The sequence below is a fragment of the Phasianus colchicus genome, chromosome 35 (assembly GCF_987193195.1).
Source record: "Phasianus colchicus chromosome 35, bPhaCol1.hap1.1, whole genome shotgun sequence".
Taxonomy (NCBI): domain Eukaryota; kingdom Metazoa; phylum Chordata; class Aves; order Galliformes; family Phasianidae; genus Phasianus; species Phasianus colchicus.
The window spans coordinates 3,002,501-3,016,884 of NC_143470.1; the positions used below are offsets into that span (position 1 = coordinate 3,002,501).

Here is a 14,384-nt window from a genome sequence, read left to right on the forward strand (position 1 = left end):
ACCCCCTGGGACGGCCCCCCACCCCTCTCACCATCTCATCCCCCCACCTTCTCTCCCAACAACCCAACCACTCCTTCCAGACCCACCGTTGGGTCCCCACGGCCTCAGGAGCAGAGTTTGATGTAAGTCACGGTGGAGCAGACGGAAAAAAGAGGGAACACTTTCTCTCGGAAGGCGACGTTGAAGGTGAAGATGTGCTGCATGTTCTCAGCGTTGTAGAAGGACACCTCCTCCCCTTCGTAATCCAGGTACACCCTCACCTTGCTGAGTTTCTGCCCGAGGCACAGCGGGGTGCGTTGGGGCGAAGTGACGGCCCAATACCGCCCTCCATTCTGCTGCACTGCCCAAATCCCTTCCTCGGGAGAAAACTGAGTCAGCCCTTTCCTCCTCACCGACTCCTTGGCCACCCCAAAGGCCCAACCGTCCGAAGCCCCGACCTCCACTTCCCAGTAATGCCGCCCCGATTTGAAGCCCGTGGTGGCCAAAACCCTCGAGTTGGTGTCGAATCTCTTGGGGTTGTCGGGCAGATCCTGCTTCCTGCAGCCCATCCTCACGCTCTTCAGGTCTGCGGAGAGGATGAGGAGGTGGTTGGCCGAGTCGGGGTCCAGGGTCAGGTCCTCTGTTGGAGACAGGAGTTGTAGAGACAAGAAGACAACAACCCAATAATTATTAAAAAAAAAAAAAAAAAAAAAAAAAAAAAAAAAAAACAGAAAAAGGAAAAACTGGGGGTATGTTTTAGGGTTGTGGAACCCCATCCCTATCTCAACGCCTCAATGGGGGTGGGGACCCAAACTCAATGTCTGAAGAGCCAACGGGGATGGGAACCCAACCTTAATGCCTGAAGAGCCAATGGGGATGGGAACCCAACCTCAACACCCAAAGAGCCTCAATGGGGATGGGGACCCAACCTCAATGTCTGAAGAGCCTCAATGGGGATGGGAACCCAACCTCAACGCCCGAAGAGCCAATGGGGATGGGAACCCAACCTCAACGCCCGAAGAGCCAATGGGGATGGGAACACAGCCTGAAGAGCCAGTGGGGATGGGGACCCAATGGAGACATAGGCTTGGAGATGCTTAGGGCTCATCTTGAGCTTTTACATCAAAATGTGAGCGATTCCAATGCTATGGATGTGCTGTGCACAAATAGAACCCATACGGATGAGAAACATGGGACAGATCCCCATTGAGGACATTGGATGGGCACCTACAGCCTCACCACCTCATGAAGGGTGAAGCCCCAATGGAACAATGACATTTTATGGTAAATAAGGACCATAATAGGGTAAATTATGGCAAATAAGACCTGGTTCAGGATGCCCCAAAAGGACAACCCAAGCACTGGGGCACTGTGATCTTCAGGGTCCTTCCAACCTAAGCTGTCCTACAAAAGGGACACCCCAGCTTTGGCTCTTTGGTTGGCTCATTGTCCCTCAGAAGCTCTGGGTGCTGAGACCCCAATTCCCTCAGTGGGGAAATAAGGAGAGCAACACTCAAACTGCCACGGAATGGGGCAGCAACAATGCAGGGCTGTTAGCAAAGAGCGCAGTAAAACCACATGCAAGTAATTAGTAATTATAGGCACAAAAAATTGACTTTAGATCAAGGCTTTTTTTTTTTTTTTTTTTTCCTAAAAAATGGATATTTTTTGATTCTTTGCTTTGCTTCTGGCCCACCTGACATAAAAACACATCATTTTATGCCTGATATCTGATACGTTTTTGACTTTTTCTTCCCAAATGACCCCACAATAAATACCCATGGGAAGCCGTGACCTAAAGGCACCTTCACACACCAGATCACACCCAACAAAAAGTGCACACACTGATGAGTTTGGATCCCAGCATCTTTTCCCCTTCCAAGGAAAAAAAAAAAAAAAAAAAATCATGGGAAATAACGAGCACGTTAATGACCTCAAATTGTGGTTGTAGTCAGCAAAGTCACCACGTCAGGGATAAGACCCCACTGTGGCTTTGGGGACATCGAGGGTGGGACCTCAGGAGCAGAAACGCGTTGTGTTTTGTGCCAGAGCTCCTTTAGCTGAAGGCCTTTCTGCTCTGCCAACATCCAATGGTTTGGGGTTGGAAATGGGGCGTGGAGCCCAAAATGATGTTGATTGAAAGCTGGTGGGTGCTAGGAAAGCGATGGCAACCACAGGAAAGCGCTTGGAAAAGATGATGCAGGGCAGAGAGGGGGGTGGGATTCGGTGGCTGCTGTGGGGTTTCCTATCCCTGCTCATGCACACACACCAACATGCAGTGAGGGCCGCGTTGCTGATATTGTTGACCTTTCTTCTTCCACTTTGCATTGCTCAGATGGGGCTGGGGGGGTTTTTGGGGAGCACAGTGGGGCCTCTCCTTACTGGGGGTCTTCGGGGAGGTCCCAACCCCATGGGGTCTGCAAGCCCTGTGCTGAAAACCACCGTCTTAATAAGCAAAAAATACATCTATGGCTTTGCATTGTGGCCAAGTGAACTGGAGGATGGGATCCCAGAGAAGCAATGGGAGCCATGGGGTGCCAACAGGAGCCATGGGGTGCCAACGGGAGCCATGGGGTGCCAACGGGAGCCATGGGGTGCCATTGGGAGCCATGGGGAGCCAATGGGATCTATAGGGTGCCAATGGGACCCATGGGGTGCCATTGGGATCCATGGGGTGGCTCTGAAATCTGCATATCCAGCAGAATTCAAGCAGTTCAAGAGTGGAAAGGGCACTGATGCTTTTTTTGGGGGGGGGAGGGATTCAAAATCTGTTCTTTCTGTGCCACGCTGGGGGTTGGTTAAGGGTAAGGAGGCAGAAAGGACCTCGCTCAGCTGGCAGATCCCCGGCGTCAGCTAGAAAAATCGGCCTTTGATTCCTGGACTGAGCAGGCTGGATCTGGAAATCATTGAAAAAGAAGAAATTAAATATATATATATATATAATTTAGAGTGCCTTTCTTTCTTTCTTTCTTTTTTTTCTTTTTGGCTTTGCAAATTACAACCACAATTTAAAGTCTTTGCTTGGGGGCCGTTACACCTTCACCATTTCTCCTTTTACCTTTTTCACCTCTTCCCAACTCATCCCGCAGGTTTTCTGAAAAGAAGAAGGGAGAGGTGAATGGAAACACCAAGAAAATGGGGAAAAAAAAAGAAAAAAAGGGAGGGGTGGAGGGGGGAGGAACCCAAACATTAAAATATTGTTTGTCATTGAAGGATTTATCCAAATCTTCTCTATCGTTCCCTGCGGTGTTTTGTTCTCCCCAGCATTCAGTGAGCTCTCTGCACAACCCCTGCCCACTGCTCCTAAGGTGTCATTTGTATTTTTGCTTCCCCCTTTTTCCTCTCCCCTTTTCCTTCCTCTCTTCCCCTTTTCCTTCCCCCCTTATCCTTCCTTCGTTCCTTTCTTCTTCCCTTCCTTTCTTCCTCTCTCCTTTTCCTTCCTCCCTTCCCTTTTTCCTTCCTTTCTTTCTTCCTCCCCTCCTTTTCCTTCCTCCCTTCTCCTTTTCCTCACTCCTTCTCCTTCCTCTCTTCTCTTTTTCCTTCCTCCTTCCCTTCCTTTCTTCCTCTCCCCTTTTCCTTCCTCCCTTCACTTTTCCCTTCCTCCCTTCACTTTCTCCTTCCTTTTCTTTCTTCCTCCCCTCCTTTTCCTCACTCCTTCTCCTTCCTCTCTGCCCTTTTTCCTCTCCCCTTTTCCTTCCTCCATTCCTTTCTCCTTCCTTTCTTTCTCTCCCCTTTTCCTTCCCTCTTTCCCTTTTCTTTCCTCCTTTCTCCTTCCTCTCTTCCCCTTTTCCTCTCCCCTTTTCCTTCCTCTATTGCTTTCTCTCCCCTTCCTTTCTTTCTCTCCCCTTTTCCTTCCTACCCTCCCCTTTTCCTTCCCCCCCTTCTCCTTTTTCCTCCCCCCTTCCCTTCCCTTCCCTTCCCTTCCCTTCCCTTCCCTTCCCTTCCCTTCCCTTCCCTTCCCTTCCCTTCCCTTCCCTTCCCTTCCCTTCCCTTCCCTTCCCTTCCCTTCCCTTCCCTTCCCTTTTCCCTTTCCTCTCCTCCCCCCCTATCGTCCACTTCTCCCCCTCCCCCATTCCTTTCTCACATTCCCGATCCTCTCACACCATCTCGTGGCCATTTCACACCGTTGCGATGGAACAGCCTTGAATTGACGGAACATAAAATGCCATCCCGGACCGCTGCAACCCGTCGGATCTCCTCACCACCCCGGCCCCGTTTTCCCCGTTCTCTCCCATCTCCCAAACGAGGACGGATCTTTTTCCCCCCACCCCTTGGGCTCGGCGCTGCCCACCTTTGAACCTCTTGAGGACTTTCTCCAGGACCACCGTTTTGAGGGAGAAATTGCAGACGTGCATCTTCATGTCGGTGCAGACGGGCACGGGCTTCTGGCACTTCACCTCGTTGCTTCTGCGGGGGGGGGGGGGGGGGGGAAACAGGCGAAAAGCAGGGAGAAAAATCACTGCGTTTCCTTCTACTTTATGCTTATTATTCTTATTTTTGCACCTCTGTTTTCCGTTCATTTCTATCGTGCCCCCAGTTGTGTCAGGGCTGCAGCAAATTTAGCAGAGGATGATTTCCATCCTGGAAAAAGTAATGGAGCATTCAGCTCCTCTCCCATCACAGACCCCAGATCTGAAAGCGATGGGGCAAATGCTCTGTTTTCCCCCAAAATGGATTGTTTGCTCCACGCAGGCATCTAGTCTGCAAAAACTGACCCTAAAATAAAGACGTTTTGGGGAAAAAATAACTTGAAAGAAAAGGAGAAGCAGCGCTCCATACCTGCTGATGATGCTCATCACGTCCTGCAAAGGGAAAAGAGAGTGTGAGATGTTTGTGCAGTCTGTGTTATGTCTCTCCTGGCCCAGTGCACTGAACTCAATGGGGAAACCCATCCCATCAGCAGGGCTTTTAGGGGACCCCCATCCCACTATTTTTGACCATATTCATGATGTGGTTTGGGTTGGAAGGTGCTTTTGGTGGACTCCACCCAACCCATCATTTTTGGAGGTCTTCCACCCAACCCATTCCTCCTGGGGGTCTCTCATCCAACTCATTTTTGGAGGTCTCCTACCCAACCCATTCCTTTTGGGGTCTCCCACCCAACCCACTCCCTTTTGGGGGTCTCCCATCCAACCCCATTTTTGGATGTCACCCATCCAACCCATTCCTTCGGGGTGTCCCATATGAAGACCCCAAAAGCAGAAAGACATCAGCCTAAGAGCTGAAGGGACACCATTTTCCATATCCTGCCCTGCACATCTGTGTTTCTGTGATATCTGGGCTCCCAAGGGAGGGGTTTATCCAAGGATTCATTGCATTATGGGGCAGATATCTCCATGGTGGAAATTATTCACCCTCAAAAAGGATGAATAATTAATTATGGAGGACATTTAAAGGTTAAAGTACCCTCACTAATGAGTTGCCCCGTGGAGAAAACTCATGGAGGTGAAACCCACACTCAGCCCTATTGGTTGACTTTTAAAATGAGGGAAAGAAGGGCAAAAACTGCAAACCAGGACAAGCTCAAAGCCTATAGGGAATGGGAAGAGGGTTGGCTAAGGATTAAAGAAAACAATTAAGCTCATCATCAATCATTACTTTCATGTGTGTTGGTGGGAGCTGAGCAAAGACCTCACGGAATCATCCCACAAAGGTTGGGTAACGATTTGCTCTGCAAATATTTACAGTGCTCTCAATGGGGGGGGGTCAGAAGAGCAGAGCTTGAAAATCTGGTTTGGGTTCAAACAGGAAGAAATAAATAGCACAGAGCAGAGCCGTGCGTGCAGCAGTTTGCTCTCATCACAGCTGTGGCCAATTATAAGGTCACCCATTGGCTTTTTGCCTTCCAGAACGGGATCAGGTCTGCCTGGTTTTGGGGTGGGCTGTTGGGGTTTGTATTCCCAACCCCACTGCTGTTGCAGAGGAGGGTTTGGGCAGTGCTGGAGTGACTCCAGCTCCGTTATTTGCAATGCAATCAATACTCAAACTTCATCTGCTCCCTCCCCTCATACTTTCCAGCTTGGTAAGAGCTCATTCTGACTTGAGAACCCAGCTCTGCTTTCAGCTCCCAGCCAAGGCTCTGCTGCAATCGTTGGCATGGGGCCGCGTCCTGCTGGGCTCCACGTGCCTCCATGCCCAGCTCTCGCCATCCCTGCTCTGCCAGAGGAGTGGATTTCTCATTAAAAGTGGAAATAATGGCAGTAGTAATAAAAAAAAAGGACAGTTTTCTTCCGAGGATGTCGACAGCATCCAAGAGCACATTAAGAAAAAGGAGATGGAAATGTCAAGATGCAAAGCTGAAGGCTGATTTCATTGCTAACTATGATTCAATGGTCCAAAGATTCCTTGGTCCAAAGATTCCACCATTTTTTTGGCTCTTTGATGCAAAGATTTTATGATCCAGTGATCCAACGCTTCTACCAATCAATGGTTCTGTGATCCAATGATCCAACAATTCTACAGATCAATGATTTTATGATCCCATGGTCCAACAGTTCTACAAATCAATGATTCTGTGGTTCAGTGATCCAGTGTTTCTACAAACCAATGATTCTATGGTTCAGTGATCCACTAATTCTACAAAATCAATGGTTCTACGATCCAATGATCCAACAGGTCCACAAACCAATTGGATCCAGTGATCCAGTGGTTCTACAAACCAACGATTCTATGATCCAGTGCTTCTACAAATCAATGACTCTATGATCCAGTGATCCACCAATTCTACAGATCAACGGTTTTATGACCCAGTGATCCAACAACTCTACAAACCAATAATTCTACGGTTCAACGATCCACTAATTCTACAAAATCAATGGTTCTATGAGCCAATGATCCAACAGTTCTACAAACCAACGATTCTACGAGGCAATGTTTCTACAAACCAATGATTCTATGGTTCAGTGATCCACTATTCCTACAAATCAATGGTTCTACGATCCAGTTATTCAACAGTTCTACAAACCAATGTTTCTATGATCCAATCATCCAAAAATTCATTGATTCTAGAGCACAACGATCCCATGGCCCTACAGTCAGCCTCACCTTGAGGAACTCAAGCACGGGCTGCTGGATTTTCTCCTCCAGCTCCGTGATGAGCTTGTTGAGCAGCGTGATCTCCTTGGAGAGGTCGGTGATGTTCTCATTCTGCCTCTTGGCGATGCTCTTCTCCATCTTGTCCAGCTGCCCCAGCAGGATGTGCTCCTGGTCGTGCAGGAACTGCCGGAGCCCCTCGAACTCCACAAGGAGTTTCTGACGCTCGGACTCGATGGTTTTCTGGGAGTGAAACACACACACAAAAAAAGCTGGGTTGATTTTTTTTTTCCTCCTGTGATCTCGCATTGCTGTGGGTGTGATGTTGGTGGAGAGTCAACCAGCACTCAGGGGGATGCATCCTCTGGAAGCACAGAGGAAGTTGCACGCATTGTGGTTGCTTTGCTCTACGTTGGCCATCAGCACAGCCCCAGCTGACCCTCGAAAAGTGGCATGAAACCATCGTGGTGTGAAAGCACAGCCCTTGGCTGGTGCTACTTCCAGCCCTTCTGTTGGAAAAACAGCAGAAAGGGGTGAGAGCACAGTTTCGTGGCAATGCTAAAATAGAAGCTCAGGCTGGGGGTGGTGGCCTGGTGGTGTTTGTCCCATGGGGATGGCACAGCCCAGCCCCTCCAGCATCCCAACCCAGACCCACCACCCCGGAGCATCACACTGCACTCACCAAAAGCTCCTGGGTCTTCTTATCATCGTTCACTTTAAATTCCAGCAGTTCCTGCCTCTCCTTTTTCAAGAAATCCAAGCGGCCCTGGATTTTCTCCTGGGAAACCAAGAAAGGAGATATTTGTCGCCGATGATGTTTTTCCTTTCCCCTTTCCTTCCCTTTCTATCTTATCTCATTGCTGCTTTACTCCACATGGGCACAGTCTGTCCTTCCAGCCCCACAAGGACAAGCAGCATCTCAAGCATCCCTTCTCACCGGATGGATTTGCTGGCTCAGCTCTGCCCACGCACACCCACACTTTGCAACTGACAGCAAACACAAAGAGAACCTCCGGAGGGAGATGCAGGAGACCGTGGGAGGGAATGTGAACTGCTTTTCACCAGCTGCCACCGCCTTGCTAACCTTTTCTCCTGACACGAGCTGAGCCTTGGCTGCAGGCAGTGCCCTAGAATAGCTGTGGGTGTTCGCTCCGACAGCTGTCACCCCACGGGCACCCATTGGGTGCAGAGGGCAATTAATCTGTTTTGCAGCCTCTTGGCTGCTCTGGATTTCCATCCTTTCTGCAGGGAAGGTGGTCCTGCAGCCCTTCTGCTGTGCTCATGGCCCCCATGGAGCTCATGGTCCTCCAGCCCTCCTGTAAAACTCATGGTCCCCATGGAGCTCATGGGTCTCCAGCCCTTCTGCTGTGCTCATGGTCCCCATAGAGCTCATGGTCCTCCAGCCCTCCCATAAAGATCACGATCCCAATAGAGCTCATGGGTCTCCAGCCCTTCTGCTGAGCTCGTGGTCTCTGTGGAGCTCATGGTCCCCATAGAGCTCATGATGGGACACGAGAGGGGACAGCGGATACTGAGACGGAGGGGGGGAAAGACACACGGACAGCAGACGGGCCGCGCTCCGGGTGGACAGACAGACGGACAGACACCTTGTACTCCTCGGACGCCTCATCCACGGGGACCACAGCATGGGGTCGGTGCTCACGGGACCGGTCGCACACCACGCAGATGCTCCTCCTGTCATCCTTGCAGTAGAGCTTGAGGGCTTCGCGGTGCTTCACGCAGAGCCCGTCCTCCTCTGCTCCCTTCGCCCCACGCAGGGCGAACTGGCTGATGATTTCGGACATGTTGGCCAACTGACGGTTGGGTCGGAGGCTCTTCTGTTGGAAGATCTCCCTGCATTGAGGGCAGGGGAAATCCATCTCCAAATCCTTCCAGCTCTTGACGATGCACGCCCGGCAGAAGTTGTGCCCGCATTCGATGGACACGGGATCTTTGAAGAACTCCAAGCAGACTGAACAAGTGGCCTCGTCCTGCAGGTTTCCAGGCAGGAAGACAGCAGCCATGGCCTCTTTCCTGCGGGCAAGGACTGATTTCACCGGGGCTGGAGGCAGAGCATGAATGCTTGGCACGCGGCCCCATGGGCGTTCCCGTTCCAGGAACGATCCCACTGCAGTGTCCGGTTTCCTTAAACTGGTAACGAAGACCTCAGCTTTAGGGCACAGAGCACGGCTGGAGGAGAAAGGGAACGAGGAGACGTCCCTGCTCTTTGCTCCTCCGAAAGCAGCTCGGGTCTCAGCTCCCCACCTGCATTAATGGCTGCTGTTATTAAGGGAACCATTCGGGGCGCGGGGACCGAACGGCAGAGCTGCAAAATGCGGGATGCGAGCAGGGCAGCTCGCGTGGAGCAGCTCCTGGTAAAGAGCCATCACACCCACAGTGCTCAAAATGGCTTTGGTGGAGCTCCAGGGCTGTAAAAAGCAATGGGAGAAAGGGGAGATGCGTGGCATAAAGCGATACGGAGATCGGGCTGAGCGTTTCCCAAACCCATAAATATCAGGCTCTAAATGAGGGGGGTCACGCAAAACAAGAAAACCCACTTTTTTGTTCCCAAATGGGAATATTTGCCTTCCAAGCAGGGATATTTAACACAGGAGGAGCTCCTGGAGGGGGGGGGGGGGGGTGTTGCTGGATGGGGTCGGTGCAGTGGTTTTCTCTTATTGCAGAGAAGGGAAGTAAAAGTCATGGGTAACATGAGCCCGAATAACGAGCTGGGTGCTATCAACAGAGAAAAGCAGACACTTCTGGGGGGTGATTCATCGCCTCCTAATGAGGGAATGAAAACAGCATTGGGTGACACGCAGATCAGGAGCACCCATCTGCATTTGTTGCTGCTCTGCGTCGGTTTGAACCCAGCCCTGGGTTTTTTGGGGTTGTGGTATGGGATCCCTTCCTCCTCTGTATCCCCATCCTACACCCCACGCTGCTTTGAGCCCAGGAATAACGCAGAACGAATGACTCAGGGTGTATTGCACCTATATATATATATATCCACACACACCCCTATGGATGCAGCATCCTTCGTGCTGCCAGCCCCCAAGGGAAAGTGATTTCCACCCCTCTGCCTGTGCATCTTCCCATGCTCCCCCTGTATGCTGCTCTATCCTCACGCACACACAGGTTGAGAATCGCTCCCCACGTTGAGCTGCAAGCAGACAGGAGTTATTTCTTTTGCCGTGGAATCTATGGGAGGAGGCGAGGGGCTGAGAGCTGCTGGAGTTGGGAACGTGGAATAACGGGGAGAGCAAAGCAGGGATGGGAGAAACGGACAGGCGGACAGACGGACGCATCCCACCGCCCACATCTCAACGTACCTCGGAGCGGAGCTGTAGGATAGGGGCGTCCTCCTGTACCTCTGCATTGAGGATGGTGCTACTGGGGTCCCAGCACCCCCACCTGCAGCAGGGCAAAGCGTGGGCCAGGGGCAGCCGCTCCGCTTTGCTGCAGCAAAAGGATCCAGCTCAAATCCTGAGCACCGCCAGCACCGCTCAGCTCTGGCCCCATTTGTGTTCCCCCCCCAAACCCCCCCCCAGCCAGCCCCATCTCACTTACCAGTCCTTCCCCTCCCCCATTGCAGCTATCCCAGGCACCCACTGCTCTCCTCTGCTCTCCTCCTCTGTGCCAAAGAGTTTTTCCCAGCCCCAGAGCCAGGATCCTGTTTCCAGCACCTCCCTCCACCTGTCTCCCAACCCAAATCCTCTCCAAAGGGGCTCTGCATCCTTTAACCTCCTCCCACGTCCCAAAATCCAAGCGGATTGAGAAGGACTGAGGCTTCCCATCCCTTCCTCCACCGTGGATCTCAGTGGTCCCATCACTTTTGGGGCAGCACTGCGCCAACATCACCTTTAGGACACCTCTCACCATCCACAGTCATCCTGTTTGGGATAAGGAGGACTTTGGGCATCCCAAACAGCTCATATGGAAAACTGGACCCCGATCACATCTTTCCTTGCAGGATTTTTCAGCATCCATCCACCCTGGTGCTGAGCATCCAAGTTTCCTCCTACTTTGGGGGTCCAAGCACATCCAAGCCCCCATACTTGCATTTCCCTTTAGGAAACGAGTGAGCAATCACTGCTCTTCACTGGATTTTCTCCTTCTAACCGCAAAACTTGACCCAGAACCTCCAACCACACCACTCCCACGTTTTATCCTTATGATTTCTCCCTGCATTATAATGGTTTGGGTTTTTTTTTTTTTTTGTCCCTTGAGAAACCCAGAATAACCCAACCCACCCCTTTAGGTCCCACCTCAAGTCATGAAGAGGAGTTTGGTGCCTCCTGGGGACCATTTACCTCTTTGCATTTGATGGATGAGCCAGCTCTTGAAAAACAGGGGAATTTGGGGTTAATTTGGGTGAAATAAATACCTGTGCCTTGTAGATACACATTGCCTTTGTTCCCCTTAGCACCCCATTCTCAACCCTTGGTTAAGAAGGCTGCAAAGATCCCAGCCCTGCATGCTAGGAGAAACGGGATGCAAGCAGGGAAAGCACCTTGGGCCGCCCTTGGGGTTTTAGTTTGGGATTAAGCTTGGGGCCACTGAGAATGCTGAGTCTGAAGGGCTGTTAATAGGAACGCCTGCAGAAGGAAAACGCACACACGAGCCAAAATTTCACAGGGCCTGTGATTGACAGCTGGTTTATTGCAAGAGCTGGAATAAGAATCAGGCCAGGCGCACAGGGGAGCCCTGCAGGCAGGTTGGGTCCAAACATCCTGATTTAGGGCAAAATAGTTAAAGTTTGGTTCAGGACTCACAGCACGGAAAGGGCTGGGCCACGTTGGGGGACCCCACCGTGACCCCATTGGGATTAATCTGTGGGATCCTCATCCCACTCCTCGTTGCACAGGTCGGTCTCGCAGCAGGAATATCGGGACGTCAAGCGGGATTCTGCATCTGATGCCCTCTCCCTGCCACAGTTCAGGACAGAGGTGCAGCCTTGTTGGTAATAGAGGGTCATCTTCCCTATAGGAGGAAGGGAAAAGGCAGCACTGAACTCATCTCCCCCGAGATAAGATGTAACCTCTTCTTACAGCCCTTGCCAACGTCCTCCTCCATCCTGCAAACCCACCTGGATTCCCACGGGTACCCAAGGATGCCCCCCATTTAACTGAAAAAAATGGTACCTTTTTGAATCCATTAAGCCAAAATCATCATCATCATCACCACCACCACCAATAAAATAAAAGGTTTTGAGCCCCACTTCCTACCCAGGGAGGTTTTGATGATGGCACATTTCTCCCTCCGCTCGCAGATGGTTTCGTTGGCCCCATGGAAGCACCCGAAGTAGGGGATTCTGTACTTGCAGACCTTGCACTGAAGAGCTTCAACTGCAAGGAAAGGGGAAAAAAAATAAATGCAAAGAGTTTTCAGCCCAATTCTGCAGAGATTTGGGCCAATTCTTCCCAGTTAGAAGGCAGCAGATCCCAAAGATTGGGATCCCAATGGGGTCCAACCATCACCTTCATTCGCAACCCACTATGGCACAGAATAGGTTGGGTTGGAAGGGACCTTGAAGAATGCTCAGTTCCCATGGTGTTCTCCTCGTTAAAGCCAAATTAACTCCAGTCCTAATTAACTCACCCACTCCAACACACAGGACAAAGGCCAGCCCAACAAAGAGCAGCTTCATCTTGGGATGGAGTTCCTTTGGGAATCAGCCCTGTAGTGGGGGAAAAAGGGATAATATAGGGACAAACATCCATTTGCAATGTCCTTTTTGGGGCAAAAACCAGAAACTTGAAGTATTTAAGAGAAAATCCAAGCGCCCAACGTGGGGCTCGAACCCACGACCCTGAGATTAAGAGTCTCATGCTCTACCGACTGAGCTAGCCGGGCTTGTAAAAATCCCTTTTTCTGCCTTTTTTTCCCCTGCCTTAAGTTACAAATTTGGTAGAAAGACTCAGTTTTATGAGTTTCAGCTTTATATGGAATGAGTTTAGCTTTAGATTATGAGTTAGCTTTATATAGAAGCTATTATACAGTAAAATGAAGACACATTGCAGGAAGAAAAAAAAACCAAACCCAAAATAAAACCCCAAAAGGAAAACCCTTACCTGAATCCCACCAGGTCTGACAGCACCTGCAGCCCCCACAGCCTTTATAGGGGCTGAATTCCTGCCATGCTGGGGCTGACCCAGGACTGAACGACCTGAGAGCTGCTGGATGATATTGTTTTATGGGAACAATGCTGCGGGCACCTGGGCAAACACGGCACAGAGAGCAAAAAAATATTCGTTACATTGATGAATACCCCTGAGATCCTTCAATCTCCTCACTTGTATATAGGAAAGCCCCCCCAAAAATTGCTCAAAAATCCACGGTTATGGCCTTAAGTAATGCCACGTTTAATTGTGGCATGGTGTTTTTAATTAGGGTGTGATTCCAGGAAACCTGGCAGGTTATTTCAGAGCCCTTTGGCTTCATCTGTGTCAAGTGAAGGTGGTGGTTTTGTGGCTGTTCTCGGTCTGATGGCACAAATCCCACTGTGAAACACAGGTTTTCTGAAGCATGAAGCCAAATGTTTGCCCAAATTAAGGGAGATGTTCTCAGTGTATGGCATTACACCTCTGAAAATGGGGTATGGTGTCTGAAAATGGGGAATGGTATCTGAAAATATGGGGTATGGTGTCCTAAAATGGGGGATGGTATCTGAAAATACAGGGTATGATATTGAAAACGGGACATGGCATCAGAAAATGTGTGGTAGGTTGTCTGAAAATAGAGTATAATATCTGAAAATGGGGCACAGTATCTGAAAATACTGGCTATGATGTTTGAAAATGGGGTGTGATATCTGAAAATACGAGGTATGGTGCCTGAAAATGAGGCAGGGTGTCTGATAGTGTGGGGCATGGTGTCTGAAAATAGAGTATGATATTTGAAAATGGGGCGTGGTATTTGAAAAAAGGGGGTATGATGTTTGAGAATGGGGTGTGAGGTCTGAAAATATGGGGCACGATATCTGAAATTATAGGGTATAGCATTGAAAATGGGACATTCGATCTGAAAATATGGGACACGGTATCAAAAAATATGGGGTCCAGCATCCGGAAATATGGGGTATGGTGCTGAAAATAGGGTATAGTGTCTGAAAATACAGAGCACGGTATCTCTGAATATTTGCATTTCTAAGCTTTGTGCTGAAAATTGAAGAAAGGGGATTTTCTGGAAGGTATTGGTGCATCCTGCAGCCCTTCCCTGGTTAATTGGGGCAGGGTTTGCTGCTCTTCATCATCGGGCTCCAGGCTGGAAAGGTTTACACAGCATTAAAACCTTCATACACCACGCAGCACTGAAGGAGGCAAACAGGAATCGCTCTGCAATGCAAACGCAATGCTTCTTTCCGAACAAAA

General features: G+C 50.1%; 2 protein-coding genes and 1 non-coding gene across 3 annotated transcripts in view; all 3 read right to left on the reverse strand.

Moving 5' to 3' along the window:
- TRIM7 (tripartite motif containing 7) overlaps positions 1–10,517 on the reverse strand; it is an 11,065-nt gene extending 548 nt beyond the window's left edge. Inside the window, exons 1-8 of the mRNA XM_031605518.2 lie at positions 10,344–10,517; positions 8,619–9,276; positions 7,694–7,789; positions 7,024–7,254; positions 4,759–4,781; positions 4,271–4,386; positions 3,038–3,073; positions 1–619 (exon numbers count right to left, since the gene is read on the reverse strand). The exon at positions 1–619 is cut by the window's left edge and continues 548 nt beyond it. Coding sequence (XP_031461378.2) covers positions 105–619; positions 3,038–3,073; positions 4,271–4,386; positions 4,759–4,781; positions 7,024–7,254; positions 7,694–7,789; positions 8,619–9,276; positions 10,344–10,390 — 1,722 coding nt within the window. The 5' untranslated portion in view covers positions 10,391–10,517 and the 3' untranslated portion in view covers positions 1–104. The remainder of the gene's footprint in view (positions 620–3,037; positions 3,074–4,270; positions 4,387–4,758; positions 4,782–7,023; positions 7,255–7,693; positions 7,790–8,618; positions 9,277–10,343) is intronic.
- A 988-nt stretch (positions 10,518–11,505) lies between these two features.
- Positions 11,506–14,047, reverse strand: LOC149913785 (uncharacterized). Its single transcript, XM_090129216.1, has 4 exons — positions 13,086–14,047; positions 12,613–12,691; positions 12,240–12,359; positions 11,506–11,994 (listed from the first exon to the last, which is right to left on the reverse strand). The coding sequence occupies exons 2-4, from the start codon at positions 12,659–12,661 to the stop codon at positions 11,840–11,842; spliced, it is 324 nt and encodes a 107-aa protein (XP_089985342.1). The 5' UTR covers positions 12,662–12,691; positions 13,086–14,047; the 3' UTR covers positions 11,506–11,839.
- On the reverse strand, positions 12,795–12,867 carry TRNAK-CUU (transfer RNA lysine (anticodon CUU)). Its single transcript has one exon. It is a non-coding gene; the product is annotated as a tRNA-Lys (tRNA).
- Positions 14,048–14,384: the final 337 nt, after the last annotated feature.